Source organism: Vicia villosa, linkage group LG4 (genome assembly GCF_029867415.1).
Source record: "Vicia villosa cultivar HV-30 ecotype Madison, WI linkage group LG4, Vvil1.0, whole genome shotgun sequence".
NCBI classification, from domain to species: domain Eukaryota; kingdom Viridiplantae; phylum Streptophyta; class Magnoliopsida; order Fabales; family Fabaceae; genus Vicia; species Vicia villosa.
Window position 1 is genome coordinate 121935822 of NC_081183.1, and position 25992 is coordinate 121961813.

The 25992-nt window shown below is 36.8% G+C and overlaps 1 protein-coding gene across 3 annotated transcripts; it reads right to left on the bottom strand.

Annotated features, from left to right (window-relative positions):
• Nucleotides 1–20913: 20913 nt before the first annotated feature.
• Nucleotides 20914–24777, bottom strand: LOC131595125 (mediator of RNA polymerase II transcription subunit 18-like). 3 transcript variants are annotated; one of them, XM_058867407.1, is made up of 6 exons: nucleotides 24396–24620; nucleotides 24175–24224; nucleotides 22588–22687; nucleotides 21849–21906; nucleotides 21395–21769; nucleotides 20914–21287 (listed from the first exon to the last, which is right to left on the bottom strand). In XM_058867407.1, exons 2-6 carry the CDS (start codon nucleotides 24208–24210, stop codon nucleotides 21182–21184), a joined length of 675 nt encoding a protein of 224 aa, XP_058723390.1. In that variant the 5' UTR covers nucleotides 24211–24224; nucleotides 24396–24620; the 3' UTR covers nucleotides 20914–21181. The 3 variants fall into 3 exon arrangements, with proteins under 3 accessions (XP_058723390.1, XP_058723388.1, XP_058723389.1); XM_058867405.1 differs by lacking the exon at nucleotides 24396–24620 and adding an exon at nucleotides 24648–24777 and having other exon boundaries at nucleotides 20915–21287; XM_058867406.1 differs by lacking the exon at nucleotides 24396–24620 and adding an exon at nucleotides 24666–24775 and having other exon boundaries at nucleotides 20915–21287.
• Between the last annotated feature and the right edge of the window lie 1215 nt (nucleotides 24778–25992).

The following is a 25992-nucleotide window of genomic DNA, read 5'->3' on the forward strand; positions in this document are numbered from 1 at the left end:
CCATCCATCCCTAATAAATGTTCACATTCCTATCAAGTCCGGACTGAGACACGGACACGAGACACGACACAGATACAGACACGAGGACCCCGCTAATATAAAAAACATAGGACACGGACACGGTTATATATATATTTTTTTATATATTAATATAATAATGCAATGTATGAGCACAATTTATAGAGTTTAAAAACAGAATCAAAATTTATATATATTTAAACTTAGTACTTTCAATTTAAAAAAAAAAAAACATAAATCCACCAAAACCAAATAATATAAATCATATTATAGTCACTCCATATTGATAAAACCAACCTCTAAACCGTGGAATAAGAAAAAAATAAGAACTCTTAATTGTGTTATTTTTAATGTAAAGAAGTAAAATATGAAAGGTAAAAAAACGGTATTATTTTTATAAATAAAAATCAGATAATTATTGATTGGGCCTTTTTTTTAATAGGGTGTGTCATTTATTTTAAACAAGGTGTCATATCCGTATCTGCTGCAATTAAATTATTTTTGTTCGTTGGACACATCAAAAACGTATCAGATACGTGTTGTACGTGTGTCGTACGAGTATCCGTGTCCGAGACGGCGACACACTTTTTAAATGGCGTGTCGGCGCTTCATATATTCACACTGTGATTGATAGGGATTTTAATTGGTAAAAGTTGTAATAAAGGATTTTTTTTCCCTTTTAAAAACTAAGTTGAAATGGGTGTAAAGAAACTATTCCAAGCATAGGGTGTCTCGAGTATAAAAATTAATCTTTAGAATTCACAAATTTAGAGATGATGTACCCCAAAACTACTACAAACCAAATGATTGAGATCGAGTCAGTATATTATAATTTGATAAAACCTAAACAACCAAGTGCATTTTCATATCATTTTCTTATTTGTAAATTGTAAATATAAGAAGGGTAGAAATTTGTCCATCAATCTAAAGATAGAGCACAAGAAGTACCTATCTGATAACCCTGAAACAACAAATAGTAACATCAAAGCAAGCAAAAAGTATAGAACCTGCAAAAGAAAAGAAAGAGAGAGAGAAATTCAAATACAACTCTTTTTGTATAGAACCTGAAATTTATTTTAATTTCAAATTTTATTATTTAGACTAATTATGAGAATATCGTTTCAAAGAATATTTTGTACCAATTATAGATTTTTTTTTTCTTTTTGAATTGACTGCATTATACAAAACAACATGAAAAATGTTAAAGTTGGTTCTGGTGTAGAATGAAACATGTGGAACACGATGTTCGAATATGGGTGTTGCAATATCTAGCCTCTGACAACAGACAAATGTTATTGCAGTATTGGTTCGGAATTATTCTATCCAAAATTCACTCTGCAAAGAGAATATATAAAGAGAGTTAATTTGGATGTTCCTGTGCAATATGTTGAACACGATGTTTCAACATGTGTGTAGTGCAACATCTGACCCTAGTCAGCAAACCATGATGGATGTTGTTTGGTGTGAAATTTTTTATTGAGATATTTAATCATATTTGTTGTAGATTGGTTAGCAATGTTTCTGTGGTTTGTTTGACAGTTGTGAAGATCGAATTAGATTTAAATTTGAATTTGAAATATAACAAATAGTATCTTTTATTGGAGATTTTTATGGAGCATTTCAAATCCAACAGAGTCAGCTATTATTCTAGATGAATTTAATTTAGATATCCAAGGAGAAAAAGTCAAGAAGACATTGCTAAATAAGGAGACTCAATTCTCATATTTAGGTGTGGTTTTTTTGCGCTAGACTAAGTTCTTAGTGTCTAGATAATAGAGTCTTTTGTTTCTTGTATTCCACGCTAATGTCATCATAAAGATTAATGTTGAATCTATTGTACACCACTATGTTTCAGTAACTTGAAATAGTTGTTAGTTTGTCTTAGTTGAGTTATAACTTCAACAATCGTTAATGGTTAAGTTGATCACTAGGGGTTAGTGATTGAGAGAAAGTGAGAGGGGTTCTCGTATTTAGGGGGATTCCTAAATAGAACGTCACTAGGATTAGGAAGAGGCATTAAACATCATGAGAATGGTGTTCCTATAAGACTAATTGTACTAATTCAAAGTAATGAATTTTCTTTATTGGGTACAATTTCCTCAAACGTAGGTGTCCTTCATCAATCTCTTGTATTATTGTATTGTATTCTGTATTGTGTTATTATTTTTATTATTATACTGTCATACTGGTTTAAAAAGTTGGACCAGTTGTTCCATTATTGTGTCCAGCATTTTTCCCCTCAAGAATAAAATTTTAATTGGCATCAGAGCAGGCACTCTTTTTCGGTAGGGTGTGCTCCACGGAAGATATTTTTTTACAAAAATGGACAACACTAAGAATGGAGGTTCAGCCAACAAGCCAACTGTTTTGGATGGCACTAATTATGACTATTGGAAAGCCAAGATGGTTGCCTTTCTCCAATCCATATACATCAAAACTTGGAAGGTTATGGTTAAAAGTTGGCAACATCTTGTGATCAGTTCTCAATATGGTTCCACAAGCTTAAAGCCTGAACTTGATTGTTCTAAGGATGACGATGATGAAGCTCTTGGAAACGATAAAGCGTTGAATGTTGTATTCAATGGTGTGTACAAGAACATGTTCAAACTGATCAACACGTGTACCGAAGCTAATGAAGCTTGGGAAATTTTGAAGACTGCTCATGAAGGCACGTCCAAGAATAGGATGTCAAGGTTGCAGCTCCTTACAACCAAGTTTGAAAATCTAAGAATGATGTACGATGAATCCATATATGATTTCCACATTAGATTGCATGATATAGCCAATAATAATTTTTCCTTGGGAGAACAGATGTCAGAAGAAAAACTGCTTAGAATGAAAGATTCTCAGATATTTTCCTCTGAAGTTTTAATTGAAGGTAACAGTCATTAAAGAAGCTCAAGACTTAAGTAATTTGAAGGTTGATGAAAACCTTTAAAGTTTCTATATATTGTAGATTATAAAAGAAGAAGAAAAATATTGCTTTTGTATCTAACATTGAAAAAGATGAAGATCAAAATGAAAAGGATACATAAGAAATTTTTTCAAATGCTATAGCTCTTATTGGCTGAAAGTTCAACAATACTTTGAAGAAGCTAGACAGAAAATAGAGGACAGATGTTCAAGACATCAGGTCCAACATTAGACCCAAAAATAAGGGCAAAGAAGAAGACAAAGGCATAGGACATATCAAAACTGAACTCCCTACTTTTCTCAAGAAGCCGAAAAAGGGATTGTTTGTTACTTGGTATGAGTTTGATTGTGAAAGTGAAACTGGTAATTTAGTAATAGCTTTCACTAGAAAAATTTTATCTAAAAGTGTGTACAGTAATGAAGACATGTCTGATGGAGAGATATCAACAACATACAGGCCCTTATACACCAAGTGGGAGAATGCTTGCAGTGTTGCAGAGAAACAGAAGAAACCCTTCAATGCTCTCCTTAATGAAAAATAGATACTAGTTTCAACCATAACTAGTCTAGAAGAAGTGAGTCTACTAAAGTCCATGTTTGATAACATGACTAAATATGTGCCTATGTTGAACAATAGTTCAAATATGTTATACGAAAATTTTGATGTTGGAAAGATGGTCATATGTCATAAGGGAATAGGATTTGAAAGGAGCTCCAAGAACAAATGAGTCAAAGCCCCTCCTTAGAAGTTTATTCCTCCTAAGAAAAAAGATTGAGTTTCTGATGGTGGACCTCATGATCCAGCATCATTTTTAACATGTGTTCCCACATCTCAGAAGTCACAAAAACCTGTCATGGAGATGTCATCGTTGTGGTAAATATGGGCATATTAGGCATTATTGTTAAAAATTGTATGGTTATCCTTATTCCTATAGTCAACCAATACCGAAGAGATAAGATGGCAAGAAGGTTCATGCAAAGAAAGAGTAAAAATCCAAAGTATCTGCCAATAGTTTCACAGCACATACATCTCTTAGAGTTTCTTCAATGGGAGATTGGTACTTTGATAATGGGTGTTTCAGGCACTTGACTAGAGAAAAGACATATCTCGAGGAGTTGAAATCTTACGCTAATAGTTATGTCACATTTGGTGATAGAACAAAGGGGAGAATAAAGAGCATATGCAAAATGGCTAGCCCTGGTCTTCCTTGTCTTAATGATGTGTTATTGGTAGAAGGTTTAACTGCTAACTTGATTAGAATAACTCAATTATATGTTCAAGGATTGAATGTAAACTTCAACAAATTTGAATGTATTGTCACCAGCAAGGATCAAGAAGTTCTCATAAAGGGGTTAAGATCCAACCACAAATATTATATGTGGATATCTGAGCCCGCATCCTGCATGTTATCCAAAGTTGATCAGACCAAGCATGTCACCAATAACTTGCTCACCTCAATCTCAATGGCATGAAGAAGGTTATATCTGCTGAAGCCATCAAAGGTTTTCCAAATCTGAAGATTTAAGAAGGCAAATTTCGTGGAGAGTGCCAAATAGGTAAGAAGACCAACATGTACCACAAGAAGCTCCAACATCTTGCCACCTGAAAATCTATTTAGTTACTTCATATTCACCTTATATGGTTTATGTAAGTGGAAAGTCTTGGTGGGAAGAGATATGTGTTTTTATGTATGGATGATTTTTCAAGATATTCATGGGTTAACTTTTTTAGAGAAAAATTTGATACTTCTTGTAATACGGTGAGCTGACTTTTTATCGATCGAAATGTCGCGGTTAAGCATGAGTCGCCACCGACTTTTATTTTATCCAAACAAATTCAGAAAGGCTAAAAGAAACAGAAAAAACCTTTAAAAGAAATCTAAGTTCGGGGGGTAATTTATGCAAAGGGAAGGTGTAAGGCACCCTTTGCATCCATGGTTTTCCATGGGCTCTTAATTGCTTTGCTCGCTCGTTTTCAGAAAATGTAGACGAAAGAGGAAAAATGGACTTTAGCTCGTAAATGAGCGTAGCCAGTTTTTTTGAAGAATTTTGAGAAAGAATATAGAAAATAGAGCATGGCAAGGCAATTAGGGGCAATTACCTTAAACTCAGATGATAGGTCTCTATTTAGCCTTTCAGAATGAAAGGGTCAATCCTTGCCATAAGTGGGCAGGAAGCCTTTCGTTTGGAGGTAGAAGGGTCATCGAATTATCATTCGCTCAAAGACTGACCCATGCCATAGAGAGGCAGGTAGTCTAAGGGGAAGGATCAGAATAGCCTTTCGTAGGCAACCAGAAGATACCTCAGCCTTTTCTGTAGGCAACTTCCGAGGGTCGAGGTCATGTTAGTGTATCGAAGGCAGCATCATTAGGGACCATGACCTTTAATCTAGGCAACATGGCTGAGGTATCCTCGTATTCGAGGGACTGGCTATTCTGCACAAAATACAAGGCAACAAGGCAACAGGCAACAAGGCAACAGAGAGGGTTACCCAAAAGTGTGCGTGTGTGCACCAATCACGTGATTCAATTCGGAATATATTATCTTATAATTAAATGGCTCTAATTCAGTTCAAGATTGCACTCCCTAAATTACTAACCACGCAATTTAAATAATATAATCACACAAATACGGGGGAGGGAAATTGTAACCAGCGGATCCCTTAATAGGGTTTGGCACAAGTAATAATAACAGAAAAGAGTTAGGGCTTAGGGTTACCAACACCCGTAGCCTTGGCGGTCAACAACCCCTGAAAATTGAAAAGGAAAGAATAAACAGAAGAGAGTGAGTGTATTATCAGGTTCGGAGGCAAAATTTATTAACTCTTAAAAAACAAAAGAATAAAGAAATTAAAAGTAAATGAATGAAGAGTACTTAGCTTGGCATTTGCCCTGACAGGGTTGGTGGGCAAAGGTTTGCCTGAAGCATTGACTCTGACCATCTGAGAATTGACAGAAGAAATAACAAGGCGTGAGTGTACAGACAGTTCATTGATATTTAAGAATAAACCCTAATTAAATAAAAGGGAGGAAAGTATTTAAATAATTAAAGATTAAGACTTAGCTTTTGAATTCGACGTGGCGCGTTGTCGGAGTGAACCTTGTTGATAACCCTGAAAAGGCAAGGCACAAAAGAAAGTCTTTCAGTGTATATGAATGTTCGTCACAAACCCTGATTAGGGCATAGTTTAAATAAGAAAATACCCACGATTAAGAAAATACCAACGATTTAAATTAATTATTGGTCTCACGACCTAATTAATTTAATCGGGACAAGAAATAAAATCGAGTGCCAAAAATGCTTTTTATGACTTTTTATGAATTTTTGTGAATTTTTATGAATTAAATAGAATTATAAAATAAATTATTCAATTAAAAAACAAATAAAATATTAGTTATAAAATAATATGAACAAAATAAAAAAACTATTTTATTGTTATGAAAATATTTTTAGAAGAAAACAAAATAAACTAAAGTATATACATATATTAATAAATAAAATTGGTTGTATAATTAAAAGTAAAAAAAATTGCAAAAAAAAACTTATCTTGATCGTATGTGGCACGCGCTGAAGGCATATGGTGGACCTGCATGCTTCTTGTGCATTGGATGGAACTAGGAGACAATCATGTGGCCCAGAGAGTGAAGGATCATGGTATCACATGTTTCCCGACGCACCGGATCCCAAGAACTGACCAGACGCGCGCGCCAAAAAGATGTTCGAATGGGCCAATCACGTGTGGCCACGTCTTCGTCCCTGACCTCAAGATTCTGCAACCGCGCTTATTACGGTGTTTTTTGATTTGAAGCGCTGTAAAAAGCGCTGCACATGAAACTAAAAAAAATAGCGAATATGGCTAAACGATCACATAAATTTGGCGCACCCATACCATTGAATTCGTCTCATTCTCACGAACATGATCATGGTGTTGGTTAAGCTCAATTTCGCCTGTGGATAAAAACCCTAAATCGAACCAAGAACCCTAATAATGGCTGCATGCTCATACCGACCTTAAATCATTCCAAACTTTCCAGAAACGATCATTAGATGATAACAAACACAAATATGCAATTAATTTTGAATGATAATGTATGTATGATGCAAATCGACTCAAATTCAAAAGTGACAAACCGAGAGAGATGCGCGCGTGTTCTTGAGGTTCTGGGCTTTGTAACTGATTGGGAAAGCTTCCTTGAAGGTCCAGGAACGATTTGAGATCAACTGGAAACCTTGAATTGGCTTGTATCTCAAATTTGGAATTTGAGTTTTTGAGGAATTTTCTTGACTCGGGTTTGAGGTTTCTTGCTGCAGAATCCGTAACCCTTGCCTCTGATCTTGTTATGTATATATAGGAGAGTGAATTAGGGTGAATCCTTTGAGTCAAATCTTTTGGTAGCTTGATTTGTAAGTTTGAGAAATTTGATTGGAAATATGCTATTGAATCCTTCTATATTTGGCCTTGATTGATTCAATCTATTCCCATTTACCAACTGTACGAAAATTGATTGATTTTGGAGAATATTTGCTGATCAAAATAGATCCAAAACACATCTTTTATAAAATATTTGATTTTTTAGTAATTTACTTGATTTTAATCATTTTTAAATGAATTAAAAATTCATAATAAATCACATAAATCAAATAATTTCGTGGGAAATAGATTTTGGGTCTTTGGATACTTGGGAATCAAGATTGAACCAAAATAATTTGGGCCCATTTGCAAAAACTTCAAATTCCTTCACATTTTTCCCTCCAAAATAGTCCAACTTTGCCAAGGCCTACCTCTCTCAATTTTTGTGGTATGGAGGTGTTCTAGGACTTTTTAGAAACCTTAGGGAGTCCTCTAACCAGTGTCTTTGGTCTCATATCAAAATCATTTTACATGCTCATTTTATGTCCTTTTGAAAAAAGTGTCTTTTTGTTGACTTTTGAAAAGGACCTATAATGTTTTAGTCCATATATCTCAAATGAAGCATTTTTAGACTTGGCATGTGAGACACAATTTTGTAGAGAATCAAATTTCCTTCAAAATGAGCTTTGGATGGAAAATTGTGGATGTTCCATGTGAGAGTTATGGCTGGTCAAAGTTCAGTTGACTTTTCCTATACAAAACCCTAATTTAGAAACTCTTTGATTTGTTGATTTCTGATCTTTCCTTGATGAACCATGATCAATTCTTGATCAAATGGTGAATGATACTTCAATATGAGGATCTTGACAAAAAATCAGGAGTTTTGACTTTGCTTTGACCACAGTTGACCTTTTGGATCAATCGGTCGACTGTTGACTTTCCGAACTTTTGAGTGACCAGAACTTTGAGATATGTCTTGATACTTGTCATGGAGGTAATGTGAGACATGTTGAGCCATATGAGATGCTTGGAAGCCATTGATTCAGTGATTTTCCTTTGAAAGAATCAAACCCTAGTTCAGAGCCTTTGTATAGGAGAATGTGTCTTATGAGTTTTGCGCATTGATCTGATTTTGAATAGGAGAAAATGTATGGGAAAATTTTGGGGTATGACAGCTGCCCCTGTTCAATTATCTTAAACCTGAAGATGTAGAGTGGTTTGTATGCCAGTCGGTATCTGAAGGTGGAAGATGATTGAACACTAGAATACCAAGAAATTAGCCCTAGCTGGAGTAGGGACTTTTGTCGGAGATGGGCTTTAAGATGCCATCTAGATGTTGAGACTGAAGTTTTTGGGAAGTAATTGTTTGAATGTTGATCGTATAGTAGATGAATTAGATTTTAGGAGAGTTGTTCGCGTCAGCACTGTTCGTAGTAACTGAATTAGACTTTGGAAGATGATCGTGTCTATACCGTTCGTGATGATAGAATTTGATCTTTTTGTCGTGTCAGTACCGTTCGTAATAACTGAATTAGACTTAGGAAACAGTTGATCGTGTCCACACCGTTCGTGATGATGGAATTAGATCTCTGAGAGTTGATCGTGTCAGTACCGTTCGTAGTAACCGAATTAGATCTTGGAGAGATAATCGTGTCTACGTCGTTCGTGATGATAGAATTAGATTCTCTTGTCGTGTCAGCACTGTTCGTAGTAACTGAATTAGACTGGGAAGGTCAGTGATCGTGTCTACACCGTTCGTGATGATAGAATTAGATCTCTGAGAGTTGACCGTGTCAGTACCGTTCGTAGTAACTGAATTAGATCTTGGAAAGGTGATCGTGTCATTACCGTTCGTGGTAAATGAATTAGATCTTCGAGCGTTGACCGTGTCAGTACCATTTGTAGTAACTGAATTAGATCTTTGAAGGATGATCGTGTCTACACCGTTCGTGATGATAGAATTAGATCTTTGAAAATTTGGAGATATTGTTTATCTGCTTGTACCTGTATCCTTAAAAAGTAAAGTTAGTCTTTATGCAATGTCATGATGCATGTATTATGTGACGAGTCTCTCAAAATAAATGAGAAACTTGTATGTTATGTATGAGTTCATTATGAGGTAATGTATGCAATGTATGAATATGTTTATGACATATGATATGTGAACTGTGATTTTGATGTCTGATCTTATTTGAAGATGCTCAGCTGGGAATTTATGATTCTTGCTTGGGGATGATCAGTAACTTGATGGACCCTGATTGGGGACAGAAGTATTAGTAACCCATGTTGGAGAAGATCAAAGTGTTGGAGAACCAGCAGCGTTGAAGATGTAAACTTCGATGGAGAGCCATGTCTTTGTCGAGAGCGTTTGAAGATATCTTCTTAATGATTACTCTGTGGGGATATGATCTTGTGAACCCGGCTCTGTGGGGTGACATGGGTGTCTTGAAATTTGCCCCCAGTACTATAGTAACTACCACTCCTGGATTTGATTAGGACATACCACTGAGTATTGATCAAGATGTCAAACTGGACTTTCATAGATTTGCCCCTGCTAGTAGAAACTTGAAGAGATTCACCTCGCGAGGACTTTATGAAGTGTATATTGTAGGCGACATGCCCCTAGTAATCGTAAGCCCAGGACAACGCCCCCTGTTGATTGGAAATAGATTCTGATTTACTTGGATGCATGCCCCTGATTGTTTTTGGCATCTTTGTGAGATTCTCGGAATCTTGACTTGGTTGCCCCGGATTGATCGGGACATAGTTTGAAACTCACTTGGGATGTGACTTTGACTGTTTGGATTTTGAGAGATTCTTGGAATCTTGAGTTGATTGCCCCAAATTGATTGGGAAAAATGTGTTGTGCCCCTTGTATACATAAGAGACATTGCTTCTTGGAGTAATATTGTCTGTCGGGATAACTTTCAGTCGTTAGTTGTACCCTGTGCAAGTTCTTCCTGTTGCTAACATTTGAAATTATGTAGAAGAATATGTTTAATAATGAATTCATGAGATGCAATGCATACATTTGTCTTGAGTTTTGAAAAACATTAAAACAAGAGATGTAAAAACGTGACATTTGTAAAAACGTGGTATTCGTAACAATGTGATGTTTGTAAAAACGTGATATCAACTTAGCATTTTTGGCAACCTTAAGGAGTCAGGATACCTTTTTGGTGACAGTATGCTTTCGAACTAGCCATGCTTCAGTTAGGACTTTTAAGGGTTGTAACGTGGCTCGGTTCACGGTTTAAGAAACAAAGGATAAAGGCTCAAAATTTGATTGTACCCACCCCTCTTCGTGATGATCTTCAATCCTAAGCTCAGTTGATTCAATTTACGCATTCAGGTTCCAAGAGATTTTTGGATTTGCACCTTTGATAATGATGATGATTCACAAGCAGAGAGAACTTTTGAGGTGGCAGTCACTTCTTCCTTTTGGTAGTCACAACATTGTGTTGTTCAAGAATTCATTGACTTCTCTTTTTTCATCTTTTTGATATCCCTACTTTTGCCTGAACTGTCTATTTTGAGGTTACAGTCAGCGGGATGCCTTGATTTTTGCCTAAGTCATCTTTCTGATTTTTGACTTAGCAGGCTTTTCATTGTATATATGTTTTTTCTTTTCGAAAGATATTGACTGCCTTGCTTAATGATTGATGAACCGTCATTGGCTTTTGATTGGCATTTCCAACACTTCTTTGATGCGTGCGGATGAACGCTTGTGATTGAAACCTTTTGTTGAAAGGTGTACTGAATGATTCTCTTAAAATAGAATGCACAGCCAAATTAACTGAGAACTACCCTGCCCCAGGTTATGATCAAGGGTTTTAGTACAAATAAGAAACTTCTACTTCTTATGCTCAAGGGGGTTAACGAGGGATTAACATCCTTATATCTCCACTGTTTAGGGATTGAAACAATGCCTGTACATCGTCAGCATAGTCCACTCGAAAGCATATTGTATGAGGTCGCGGTATCGTTTTCGTCATCCTCCCTCAAAAGGTATACAACTTTAGCAGGAGTTGAGTATCACAAAAGCATATGCAGAATAAAGACATAATTTAAAATGAGTGATAACGAAATAATTTATTCAAGACAAACATATGCAATGCACTGATGATGATTATTAAAACAGATAATGTCTATCATAAGTCGAATGTTTAAACAAACAGAATAGAAATTGAAAATGAAAGTAAATCTAATGATCTAAAAAGTTCATCCTTCCTAACATTAATCAATCTTGTCGTGACTAGGAATGGGAGCGGTGATCACCACTGGAGTCTTGGGATGATTGAATTCAATTTCACCAGCATCGATCATGTCTTGAATCTTGTTCTTCAATGGCCAACAGTCATTTGTATCATGTCCAGGGCTATCGGAATGGTATGCGCACCTCGCATTGGGCTTATAGTTAGGAGCGGAAGTGTTGGGCTTTACAGGAGGATCCCTCACAGTAATCAAGTTTGCTTTCAACAAATATTGTAATGCCTGAGCCAGTGACATGTTGATTTTCGTGAACTGACGCTTAGGTGCATCTGACTTGCGTCTTTGTTGTGGAACTGGTGTAGAGATCAGAATTGTCCCCACAGATTGGTTGGGTTCATTGTGACCTTTCCGATTATTCCCAGTATTAGCCATATGAGGTTCCTCAGGTGAGTTGAAATCAATGATCTTATCATCAATGAGATCTTGGATCTTATTCTTCAATAGCCAGCAATCGTTAGTGTCATGTCCGATGCTGTCGGAGTGGTAAGCACATCTTGCATTAGGATTATACTGATGAGACAAAGTGTTAGGATTCCGAGGAGGATCCCTCAAAGTCATTAGCCCTTTCTTCCGCATCTGTTGCAATGCTTCAGCCAAAGTCATGTTGATCTTTGTGAATTGTCTTTTAGGCGCGTTATGCTTACGTTGTGGTTGTGATGCTGATGTGGAGATCAGAGCTTCCCCAACTTGTTGGTTACACATAGTATTAGCCATGTAAGGCCCCTTAATTGAATAGAAGTCAATGATCTTGTCGTCAATTAAGTCTTGGATCTTATGCTTCAATGGTCCACAATCCTCTGTGTCATGGCCAGGACTATTCGAATGATAAGCACATCTCGCATGGTACTTATACCCAGGAGCGGGATTAGTAGGAAATGAATACGGAGGCAATAGAGTTATCAGGTTCTGATTGAGCAGTTGTTGCAGAGCGTGAGACAGCGGCATGGGTAACGGAGTGAATGACCGCTTAGGTTTGGATTTCCATTTATCTTGCACACCTTGCTCCCTTTGTTGGTCCTTCTCCTTCTCGGCCAGAAGTGCCTTTAATTCTTCTTGCCCCTTGGCCAAGTGAAAGATTATTTTCTGGAACTGGTTGTTCTGAGCTTGGAGATTTCTGACAGATTGTTCAAGGTCCATGATGCTGAAATAAACAGCGAGGGAGGATGAGACACCTATTGTAAGAAACCTGTTATGCGATGTTATGAATGCAAATGCAATATTTTCAAGGATCTTTAGGCTTTTAGTTAGCAACATTAGAAAATGATTTGGTCGCGTCTTTGTCTGAAGAATTCTGACTTTGGTTTTTTAACGTCCTTCCTTGAGAATCAAGCTCACCATATCGAGTGGGTCATCGCCTCTGATTCGGGATATCTTTGAATTTGAAGGTACTTGGCTAGAGGAAAATAAATCCTCTTGCCCCTTGATAGGTATTGAGTCTCTTGAATTGGAAGGTATGTGGCCAGAGGAAAATAAATCCTCTTGCCCCCTGACAGGAATTCAGTCTTTGATAAAGGCACCTTAAATTGTGCGCCCTAAATTCCTAAGATCCTTGAAAGGGTTAGTTAAATCATGTTATGCTTATGATGTCATGATGATGTTATGCGAATGCAGTTCATTAGGCAAAGCGTGAGACAGTAAGGGCGAACAAGTCCTTTTAACAAAACCTGCAAGGAAACGAAGGTTAGTAGCAAACACAGGCAAGTCACGCAAGTCACACAAGTCACACAATTTTTGGCTTAAGGCTTGCATGGGGTCTGATCAGGTGTCTTTCCCAAGGGTATTTCTATGGATAAGGAGATTTCAGCAACGGGTTCTACAAGTTATCCAGAATTGTCAGCCCTTCTAAAGCACCCTCGGACATGATGCATTCGCACCATGCAATGATACTTTGAGAAAGAACCTATCTGAATTGTAGCATCGGGTAGCGACTAGTTCTTAACATTTGTCAAGAGTAGTCCCCCCACTACGTTCCTAAAGGCCAGGATGGGTTAAGGGTAACTAAAGGTCCTTGAGCTCCGGCGCACCCACAGACACATACATAGACCCCCCTCATTTGAGAAAGGTGTGCATATGCTATGGAGTCCTAACTCAAGCGTGAACTTCATATTGACTCATCTCCCACATATGTGAAAGAGGTCGCCATGACTATGTCACTCCTAATCTTAAGTGTTCTTGAATCCGGGAATAGGATTCGTCCTTCAATTTTCCCAAAACAGCCCTGAAAAACAAGCAAAGCAAACAATAGAAAACAATTAAGTGATTCCTAAACTTTTAAGGTAACCCCTCTTTTATCGAAAAGTCCCCAGCAGAGTCGCTAGTTCTGTAATACGGTGAACTGACTTTTTATCGATCGAAATGTCACGGTTAAGCATGAGTCGCCACCGACTTTTATTTTATCCAAACAAATTCAGAAAGGCTAAAAGAAACAGAAAAAACCTTTAAAAGAAATCTAAGTTCGGGGGGTAATTTATGCAAAGGGAAGGTGTAAGGCTCCCTTTGCATCCATGGTTTTCCATGGGCTCTTAATTGCTTTGCTCGCTCGTTTTCAGAAAATGTAGACGAAAGAGGAAAAATGGACTTTAGCTCGTAAATGAGCGTAGCCCGTTTTTTTGAAGAATTTTGAGAAAGAATATAGAAAATAGAGCATGGCAAGGCAATTACGGGCAATTACCTTAAACTCAAATGATAGGTCTCTATTTAGCCTTTCAGAATGAAAGGGTCAATCCTTGCCATAAGTGGGCAGGAAGCCTTTCGTTTGGAGGTAGAAGGGTCATCGAATTATCATTCGCTCAAAGACTGACCCATGCCATAGAGAGGCAGGTAGTCTAAGGGGAAGGATCAGAATAGCCTTTCGTAGGCAACCAGAAGATACCTCAGCCTTTTCTGTAGGCAACTTCCGAGGGTCGAGGTCATGTTAGTGTATCGAAGGCAGCATCATTAGGGACCATGACCTTTAATCGAGGCAACATGGCTGAGGTATCCTCGTATTCGAGGGACTGGCTATTCTGCACAAAATACAAGGCAACAAGGAAACAGGCAACAAGGCAACAGAGAGGGTTACCCAAAAGTGTGCGTGTGTGCACCAATCACGTGATTCAATTCGGAATATATTATCTTATAATTAAATGGCTCTAATTCAGTTCAAGATTGCACTCCCTAAATTACTAACCACGCAATTTAAATAATATAATCACACAAATACGGGGGAGGGAAATTGTAACCAGCGGATCCCTTAATAGGGTTTGGCACAAGTAATAATAACAGAAAAGAGTTAGGGCTTAGGGTTACCAACACTCGTAGCCTTGGCGGTCAACAACCCCTGAAAATTGAAAAGGAAAGAATAAACAGAAGAGAGTGAGTGTATTATCAGGTTCGGAGGCAAACTTTATTAACTCTTAAAAAACAAAAGAATAAAGAAATTAAAAGTAAATGAATGAAGAGTACTTAGCTTGGCATTTGCCCTGACAGGGTTGGTGGGCAAAGGTTTGCCTGAAGCATTGACTCTGACCATCTGAGAATTGACAAAAGAAATAACAAGGCGTGAGTGTACAGACAGTTCATTGATATTTAAGAATAAACCCTAATTAAATAAAAGGGAGGAAAGTATTTAAATAATTAAAGATTAAGACTTAGCTTTTGAATTCGACGTGGCGCGTTGTCGGAGTGAACCCTGTTGATAACCCTGAAAAGGCAAGGCACAAAAGAAAGTCTTTCAGTGTATATGAATGTTCGTCACAAACCCTGATTAGGGCATAGTTTAAATAAGAAAATACCCACGATTAAGAAAATACCAACGATTTAAATTAATTATTGGTCTCACGACCTAATTAATTTAATCGGGACAAGAAATAAAATCGAGTGCCAAAAATGCTTTTTATGACTTTTTATGAATTTTTGTGAATTTTTATGAATTAAATAGAATTATAAAATAAATTATTCAATTAAAAAACAAATAAAATATTAGTTATAAAATAATATGAACAAAATTAAAAAACTATTTTATTGTTATGAAAATATTTTTAGAAGAAAACAAAATAAACTAAAGTATATATATATATATATATATATATATATATATATATATATATATATATATATATATATATATATATATATATATATATATATATATATATTAATAAATAAAATTGGTTGCATAATTAAAAGTAAAAAAAATTGCAAAAAAAAACTTATCTTGATCGTATGTGGCACGCGCTGAAGGCATATGGTGGACCTGCATGCTTCTTGTGCATTGGATGGAACTGGGAGACAATCATGTGGCCTAGAGAGTGAAGGATCATGGTATCACATGTTTCCCGACGCACCGGATCCCAAGAACTAACCAGACGCGCGCGCCAAAAAGACGTTCGAATGGGCCAATCACGTGTGGCCACGTCTTCGTCCCTGACCTCAAGATTCTGCAACCGCGCTTATTACGGTGTTTTTTGATTTGAAGCGCTGTAAAAAGCGCTGCACATGAAACTAAAAAAAAAATAGCGAATATGGCTAAACGATCACATAAATTTGGCGCACCCATACCATTGAATTCGTCTCATTCTCACGAACATGATCATGGTGTTGGTTAAGCTCAATTTCGCCTGTGGATAAAAACCCTAAATCGAACCAAGAACCCTAATAATGGCTGCATGCTCATACCGACCTTAAATCATTCCAAACTTTCCAGAAACGATCATTAGATGATAACAAACACAAATATGCAATTAATTTTGAATGATAATGTATGTATGATGCAAATCGACTCAAATTCAAAAGTGACAAATCGAGAGAGATGCGCGTGTGTTCTTGAGGTTCTGGGCTTTGTAACTGATTGGGAAAGCTTCCTTGAAGGTCCAGGAACGATTTGAGATCAACTGGAAACCTTGAATTGGCTTGTATCTCAAATTTGGAATTTGAGTTTTTGAGGAATTTTCTTGACTCGGGTTTGAGGTTTCTTGCTGCAGAATCCGTAACCCTTGCCTCTGATCTTGTTATGTATATATAGGAGAGTGAATTAGGGTGAATCCTTTGAGTCAAATCTTTTGGTAGCTTGATTTGTAAGTTTGAGAAATTTGATTGGAAATATGCTATTGAATCCTTCTATATTTGGCCTTGATTGATTCAATCTATTCCCATTTACCAACTGTACGAAAATTGATTGATTTTGGAGAATATTTGCTGATCAAAATAGATCCAAAACACATCTTTTATAAAATATTTGATTTTTTAGTAATTTACTTGATTTTAATCATTTTTAAATGAATTAAAAATTCATAATAAATCACATAAATCAAATAATTTCGTGGGAAATAGATTTTGGGTCTTTGGATACTTGGGAATCAAGATTGAACCAAAATAATTTGGGCCCATTTGCAAAAACTTCAAATTCCTTCACATTTTTCCCTCCAAAATAGTCCAACTTTGCCAAGGCCTACCTCTCTCAATTTTTGTGGTATGGAGGTGTTCTAGGACTTTTTAGAAACCTTAGGGAGTCCTCTAACCAGTGTCTTTGGTCTCATATCAAAATCATTTTCCATGCTCATTTTATGTCCTTTTGAAAAAAGTGTCTTTTTGTTGACTTTTGAAAAGGACCTATAATGTTTTAGTCCATATATCTCAAATGAAGCATTTTTAGACTTGGCATGTGAGACACAATTTTGTAGAGAATCAAATTTCCTTCAAAATGAGCTTTGGATGGAAAATTGTGGATGTTCCATGTGAGAGTTATGGCTGGTCAAAGTTTAGTTGACTTTTCCTATACAAAACCCTAATTTAGAAACTTTTTGATTTGTTGATTTCTGATCTTTCCTTGATGAACCATGATCAATTCTTGATCAAATGGTGAATGATACTTCAATATGAGGATCTTGACAAAAAATCAGGAGTTTTGACTTTGCTTTGACCACAGTTGACCTTTTGGATCAATCGGTCGACTGTTGACTTTCCGAACTTTTGAGTGACCAGAACTTTGAGATATGTCTTGATACTTGTCATGGAGGTAATGTGAGAAATGTTGAGCCATATGAGATGCTTGGAAGCCATTGATTCAGTGATTTTCCTTTGAAAGAATCAAACCCTAGTTCAGAGCCTTTGTATAGGAGAATGTGTCTTATGAGTTTTGCGCATTGATCTGATTTTGAATAGGAGAAAATGTATGGGCAAATTTTGGGGTATGACACTTCTGATGCGTTCAAAGAACTATTCCTTTGTATTTAAAAGGAGAATGGGAGTGAAATTGTAAAGATAAGAAGTGACCATGACAAGAAGTTTCAAAACTCCAAGGTCTCTGAATTTTACTATGTTGAAGGGATCAATCATCAGTTATCGATCTTCACAACCTTGTCTTCCGAATCTTCACAACTTGTTCTCGATAACCTTGTCTTCAGAACTTGGTCTTCATAATTTATGCCAAAATGTAAGAGCTTGAGAATCTTTAGAAGCTCCTTTATCATAGTCAGAGTCATAAGCTATTTAATGAGCATTTTATCATAAGCATAGTTAAAGAGCGTTCCAGAACTTGATTTGTCTATGTAAAGCTCACGTTGTAAATTTTCATGGTAAAAGTGTGTTGATTCCAAAAATTGATGATGTTACGCAACATACTATCAGAGTCAGAATCTGTAAGTAAAAGCTACACACTAGACGAAAATCATTAGGGTACAAAATTTTTCGCTAAGAAATAATATATTGTTATCATAAAAGCTAAAGGCCAAATACAGAACCAAATCTTATTCCTACAAACTGCTTACTAAATGTTTGCTTGCTATATATTTCTTTACACTATTTATATTGATGTTATTTCTCACCCCTTTGCTTTGATGTTGTCCACCATGGACATCTTGCAGATACTCAAGAGTGGAGTGTTGTTGTAAGTAGATGTTAGCCCCTGAAGTTATTTCTTTTAGTTTTATCGTTATTTAGAAGTATTGCTCTTATCCTGTAACATCGGGGTTGGAAATGTTTGTTTGCTTATTATGTTTTGTTTAATTGTTTTATTTAGTTTATGTTGAAGTTGTTGAGAGATGAATATGATAACTCTTTATTTTCAAAAAGTTTTATTATATTTTGAAGTTTGAGACTAAAGGTCTAAGTTGCAATATTTTATTAATTGAAAAAAGATCGATACTTCCACAATGATATCCTGAGTGAAGGTGAGTGTGCAATGACAAGTGTTACACAACGTTACTATTTTCCGACGCGTCTTTGTTAAATGTTTGTATTGTTAAAGGATTATCGTTGGTGACACCTTAAATTGTCGTGTAATTATTAATATACAACTTTCATGGTTTGAGATGTTACATAATGGTATCAGAGCATGTCGTTATGTTCGGCAGGTTGTCTATGTTGTTTATTCCTTTGTATGTGACATGTGTGTGAAACACTGACGGTGTTTGTTTGTTTTTATAACTGCTTGCCAGCAGGAGCGAGATTGAAACAAGTGAGGGAGAAGCTTCAGCTTCTCAAAGATGTTTCAAGTGTGGAGTGTTGGTTCAGCAAGCCGATGATTGCAAGAGTTCAAGTGATGTCGAAGCGTTGTTGTTTTGCCGAACCCAAAGAGAATGCGAATTCGAGATTCCTGTCTGTCAATCACGTTGGGATGTATTTGAGGGAGAACGATCTTGTATTGTTGAGGTTTTCTTCTCAGAGAGTATAGAGCAATGTGAAGCCTAGTGATATGTCAATGGTGTGTAATTCCTAGTATTTCTACTGAAGATATATGTGACTTTTCCTTCAGAGCATGAATCTAAGTTCGACAAAGGTGAAAAGTTGACGTTTATATCTTCTAATCAAGTAGAAGAACTCTTTAAGGATGAGACGCAAATATTTGTGATGTTTGCTGCTTTGGAAATCGACAGTAAAGATACGATGATGGAGCTGCCAGTTGGGTGTGATTTTCCAAAAGTGTTTTCAGATTATATCAATAAGATTTACCGCCAGAGCACAAGGTGCAATTTGCCATCGACCTAGTACTAGATATGAGTCCAGATTGAACGGACGGATCATCTCCCACTTTTCTCACATCACCAGGTGGGAAGTTGTGCATTCCTACATTGAGGATTGAACACTTTCTTTCATCTTTATCTCGTACATGGGGATAATGTCATCGAGCCATTCAGAGTGTAGCTTGATCGTCATGTACCTAATGACATTTTCTTCTTCCATACGGGGGGTCACTGCACGACTTGTTTGTTGGACGTCATTTTCTTATACTTGGATAACATATGGGTGATCTCTTATGTACCTTTATCTCCCGGAGCAAGTGATGTGTCAGTTTAGCTATTTGCAGGTTATTCGGAGACCCCCCACAAAGTCCGTTTTTTCCACCATCAACTGTTGAGATCTTGATGCAATACTAGAGGATTTAAAGAGTCACTTGGTACTAGAGGAGTATTGCAAGGTTCTATAAGGAGTCACACTCTATCATGACACCAGAATTTTGAAAGACCACCTTAGTCAGCTAATCAAGATGTACTTAATGCAAGGGATGACCATACCGAAGACATGTCCGTGTATTAGGGAGGTGGAGAGATCAGACATAGAGGCAGGACTTTTTTAGAATGGCAGTCCCCAATTGACCTTCGTCGAAGCCATGATGGTCGATGCACGAAATGTCTTGCAGTACAGGTGGAGAAGGCAGGGGGTTAGACATACCCATTAGGCTTTTGTTTGGTTATATTATTTTATATTTTCGAAAGAACTTATATATGGTCGGTACATTTTGATAATTGTATGACTTTATCATAATTGTGTACCATGTCTGAATCAATTAATGTATGTGATTTTCTTCTAATTTATGGCCTAAAAATGATTTAAAATGTGTGTGCTTCGAAATATCAAATTTAGTGAATAAAAACAAAACAATTGAGTACATAGGATATTTCGGATATGCATCTCTGAATACACTCAAATAACATACGGAGATGCATCTCTGAATACACTCAAATAACATATCGAAAAGACAAAGATTTGTTTGATTTTTGGTACATTCGAATATGCGTCTCAAAACGCATCAAAGACAATTTCATGTTTCCAATGGTCTGGGACACACCCCTAAGGATGAAAAAAATCCCCCTTTTCATAAAATCATGCTTAAAAATGAGTCCCTATTATAAAAAGAAAAAAAAAAGAAAGTAAAACAAGTATCTCTAAAAACATTTGTTCCAAAATCAGACATAACATCAATTCATGTTAACTCATTTGCGTCCAAAAGAAACTAGCGAATTAGGGAGGGCCGCTTTCATACCGTGTCTTTATCATGCGCATAGACCCTAATATCTAACGACTAACATCACAATCTAACTTCCTTTTCAACACTTACGTTAGGTGAATCTCTTTCTCCATTTGGTGAAATGCATTTTGAAAATAAGATTTTAACAAGTGCATTAGAAAGAAATACATTTTGAACATTATATTTTAACAAGTGTATAAGAAAGGGTCGTTACTCATATCCTGAAATACAATCACATGCCAAAAGTAACTCTTCCTCTACCTACCAACTGATTGATCATCAAGTAACCATGTTCACTGAAAATTTCATCTTTTCATGAAGAAAAAATTGGTATGACCATGGAACTTTGACATGCATCAAGTGAATTATAATTGTATATATGTTCGTACAACATTATCAGCCTACTGCAAAGGTGTACCCCCACCATCAGACATTAGAGATGCAGCGGCGGCAGCAGCAGTAGGAACAACACCAGTTGAAACGCCCGGTTTAGACAGATGAAGAAGCCTGAGAAATTGACACCAAAGAGTTGCATGTGTAAATGATCAAATTCATTATGAAGGAACAAACCAAAAAGATTAAGTGTCAAGTTGAGAAGAGTAGAAGATACTTACGGGGCAAGGTATTCGCAAAAGGATTGCATACCAGAAGCAACTTCGGTATAGTTTTCAGCAGTAGCAGGTGCTGTTACTTGGACAATCTGTATGCCAGGTGTTATTGGCACGGCCTCGTCAGTCGCATGCAGCTTCATCATTTTATTGACTGACGAAACCGTTACAGTGATTCGTGCTACGATGACATTTGCCACCTTATAATTGAACTGGAAGGAGAACCCCACCCTCAGCAGCTCATTGTCTAACTTGTACCCCAGTGTATAGAACATTCGAAGCACGTTCTTGCTTACTTTGCTTTCCACTACTGTCCTAACTAGAACTGAAATTTGATCAGCACCAGCACCCCTCATTGCACCACCTACATGTCTAACACTCCTGAAAAAGTCGTTAGGCACACGTTATATGGATATGGAAAAACTTCCAACAAATGATCCACTTGAAATTGCATTTTTACCATGAGGGTTCAGTTTGCTCCAGATCACATAAAAGTCGAACCTCTGAGGCAACTGTGCCTAGAAAGTAAAATAATAAAATTATGATCAATTTGACAAAACACCAGAATATGAAAACTTGACATCTAAGTTTTGCTCAAGAAAATTGGAAAATATTACTGACCAATGTAAATGCTTAAATGAAAATATTACTGTGCACTCGGAGGCAGGCACTGTATACAATTATATAATATGTGCGCATAAAACATTCAGAAAAGTGTTAGTCACTATATCTTAGTGGCCTGCTGCCAACTAAGTCTGGTTATCCGGAACTCACTTTCCAGGGATTCCAAAGAATCCTGGTTATTTCCTCATAATTCAAGAAATTTCAAAGATTACATTTGGACACTTGGAAAAGAGTACATTTAGCAAGGTTCTGGGGAGAAGTGCTTTGTGCTCAATTACTGTTTTGGTGGAGTTGTGTTTGAAACAGTGATGGAACATACTTGTTTATCTCTCTTTTCGATATTGTTCCTCTCACGAGCACTCTAAGGGGCTTGCTTTCCTAGTAGAAATGCAAGTAGAATATTTGAAGCCCTTATTTTGATGACTTTTGTTTCTCAAAATGTGAATTACATGTTTATTTTTTTTAGGAGAATGGTTCTTTTTCAGTCTTCATTTAAAGTCAAATTACGTTCATATAAAACAAATAGAGGAAATGTTATTGGCGACTGCATCTTAGTATCGGAAGTAAGCACTCACCGAGATTTGGACTGTTCTTAAGACAAATTTCATGGATCCTCAACCGTTCTCTTTTAACACCACATAGCCCCTGGAGAAGAATCTCAAGGGCCTCTACATGCTGCAAAAGAAAGAATCTTTTAACACCACATCTTGATAATCTTAAAGCACGGCTTATGGATCTAAAGCAAAAGAAAGATGAATTAATTCTTCATGTTCAAAGACTATTGTAATTTAGAGTCTTCCATCAAACAATCTTTAATTCTAATGAGCACAGAATAAATTAGGGACATGCAAATACGAGCAATGGTGACCATGAGATGTCATGTGGCGATTCCAAATCCAAACCAAATAGTAGGATATCATACCATCGTCTTCACGTATAACAAAGCTACTAGAAAAAAATACTAGACAATTGTTATAATCTTATAAAACATTAAATAGCTTCTTCAACTTATGAAAAAGGCAAAAACAAAACAAGAGTTTCATAGCCGATATAGCAGCACTTTAGTGGAGCGGGATTTTGACAGACCATTATTATTGCACGATACTGGACTTAGTAAGTATTGTTAAATACAGCTATAGAACAGTAACATAACAGAATTTGGATAAACCACTATTTTCCACAATACACAATTGACAGCATTGGAGCACACGGAAAATTATATTTTGAACATCAAAGTGAAATATGACATGATCACCTTTAGAACATATATTTAAAGAGAAACCAAACAAAAAATTTCATACACCTTTGAAGTATTCCTCTATTTCATTAACCATATACTTGGATTATATGGCTGATATTTTCCTTGATCTACCCGTGATGGACACAGGATACTAAAAATGTGAGAATTGTGGCAGATCTTTATTATTAAAAAAATCAATTGTGCAACGATAAGGATATGAGCAGAAACTTGCATTGATAAATTTTCCTAATGTAGTAGAACAACCATAAACAAAGAGAATATGTATGTGATATTTAATATATGTTTTACTGGTTCTTTCTTTACAAATTGTTTCTAACACTTTTCTTAATATCCTTTATAAAATGTAACGGATACACTTCATTGACACGTAACTCAAACTTTGAAGAAGCACATTACATGTTTGGACATCAGCCATTAAATTACATTTCATGGTATAGAGTTCAAATACTCGGTCAGTCAGTGTTGGCTAATAAAGGACACTAAAACAGAGATTTCAGTTGCCATATGAAGCACGGTGGAGGATAGTCTGTTAACTAGAGATAAAGGGAAATTAAGAAAAATTATAGACCAAACAAAAGTAGGCAATGTCGGTGCTATCCCGCTATAGTGAAGCGGAGCAGAGGCCAACTGGTATGGGAAAAGACTTAGCGGTGCAGAACACTATAGCGGCCTCTATAGGATAAATAGAGGATAGCGGAGCATAGCAGTTTCCGACACGTTATCCTTTTCCCCTCTAAACACCGAAATTACCCCTTAAATTTACAATGTTTTAAGGGTAATTTTAGATTTTTCAATCAAAATGGCTAAGCCTGATCAAATTATTCCAAAACATCTTCCACATTCCTAAATAATAGTAATAGTAATAAAACAAATTGAAAGCTGAAAGAAAATATAAACTCACCTGAGTCTCAATAATTCCCTGAACCACACACTCCATATCTCTGCTTCCTTCTGCAACAATAGAAAACAGATATTACGCTATTTAATATATTAAACTTCCTAATTCTCATTATGACTCTCACCCATCCTAAATATTAAAACCCTTTTTCCTAAAAAAAATAAACCGTTTTCTTTTGGTCATGGATGGTTCATCAAGAAAAACCCTAGTAAACCGAATCTCACCGGTTACATCAAATATAAACCAACCCGAACCATGACTCGGATAACCAGTTCAATTATACAACTAAGATGAATGGACTTGTGTTCGCGGCAGTGCTGAGAGGAGCGGCCGCTGGCAGTTACAGTGATGCTAGGTGCGTCGGGCATCAATATCGCGGCTGGCAACACGGTGCATGAAGCCGCCGTCGCCGTGGAGTTTCGCGCGGTTACAATGAAGTTTTTGTGAAAAGTAAAATAAAATTATTGATAGAAAACCTGAATTACAAAACGAACCAGCGGAGTTCTTGAATTACAGTGGCGGCGTTCTTGAATTACAGTGGCGGCGTGTTGGTTAAACGAAATTTATTGCAAAGGGACTTAATGAGATGAGTTACATACAATATTATTTAATTAGACGTAGTTATATTTATTTAATTTAAGACAATATATGCATCTCATAGATCTCTAATACACTGCGCGAAGTTCCATTTTTGCCTTCTGTTTGCATAGGGATGGCAATGGGTCGGGTCGGGTACAAGTTTTGCATTACCCAAATCCGCACCCGAAATTGACACCGAACCCAAATCCAAAGGTTGTTCGGATGTGAAAATAACACCCACGTCCACACCCGTTGGGTTCGGGTTTTTTCACCCAAACCCGAACCCGCAACAAAATACATAAAATACATTTTTCTACAATTTTCCACAATATATATATATATATATATATATATATATATAAACGGGTGCGATTTTGGGTTTTGGGTACGAGTTTCACACTACCCAAATCCGCACTCGAAATATCGGGTGGCACCCAAATCCGAACTCAAACCCAGTCAACTCGCGTTTTCAACCGTTGACTCTGGTTCAGATGGGGCCCGCGGTTTGGGTCTGTTTGCCATCTCTACGGAAGCACCTCTATTTTGCAAAAAATTGTGTTTCCTTCCGTAGATACATCTACGAAAGCAAGTGATTTCAGTTGAGGAAGTCTTCCGTAGATGCATTTACGGAACGTTGTGAAAACAGAGTGTTCCGTAGATGCACCTAAGGAAAAGTCTGCTATATTTTCAAATCGTGTTCATTTTATTCCAAAACTAAATTTTTGTTATAAAAATGTAAAATTAAAGTAATGCATTTTAAATACAATAGAAGGTAAACAAAAAAAAATACATCGTGTAAATAATGTCGGACATAATGTAGAATACATCATCAAAGTAACATACATACATCATCAAAGAAATACACACATCTGAAAAATCACAGGCATCACTTCTGTGTGTGTCGGACATCATCATGCTGCTTTCCTCTGCCTCTGGCCCTGCCTCTGCCTCTACGTTCACCACGCCCTATCCTGGCTCTGCCTCTAGCGTCAAGTGCCCCACCCGTTCTGGCACGATTTCTACGGTATAGAAATGTCTCATGTGCCATCTTAATCATAACATTCACCACACGCCTCTCCTCATACCCCTCAGGAAATAAACCATCTGCAATGACTCCCAGGCCGTGTCAGCTATCTGACGACACCGAGGAAGAAGATCGTGAGTGTGGTCTAACTCAGCCTGATGAGCCAGCAGGATCTCCTCGTGGACCGGTTTGGGCGGATCTCCAGGTGCAGCGGAAGC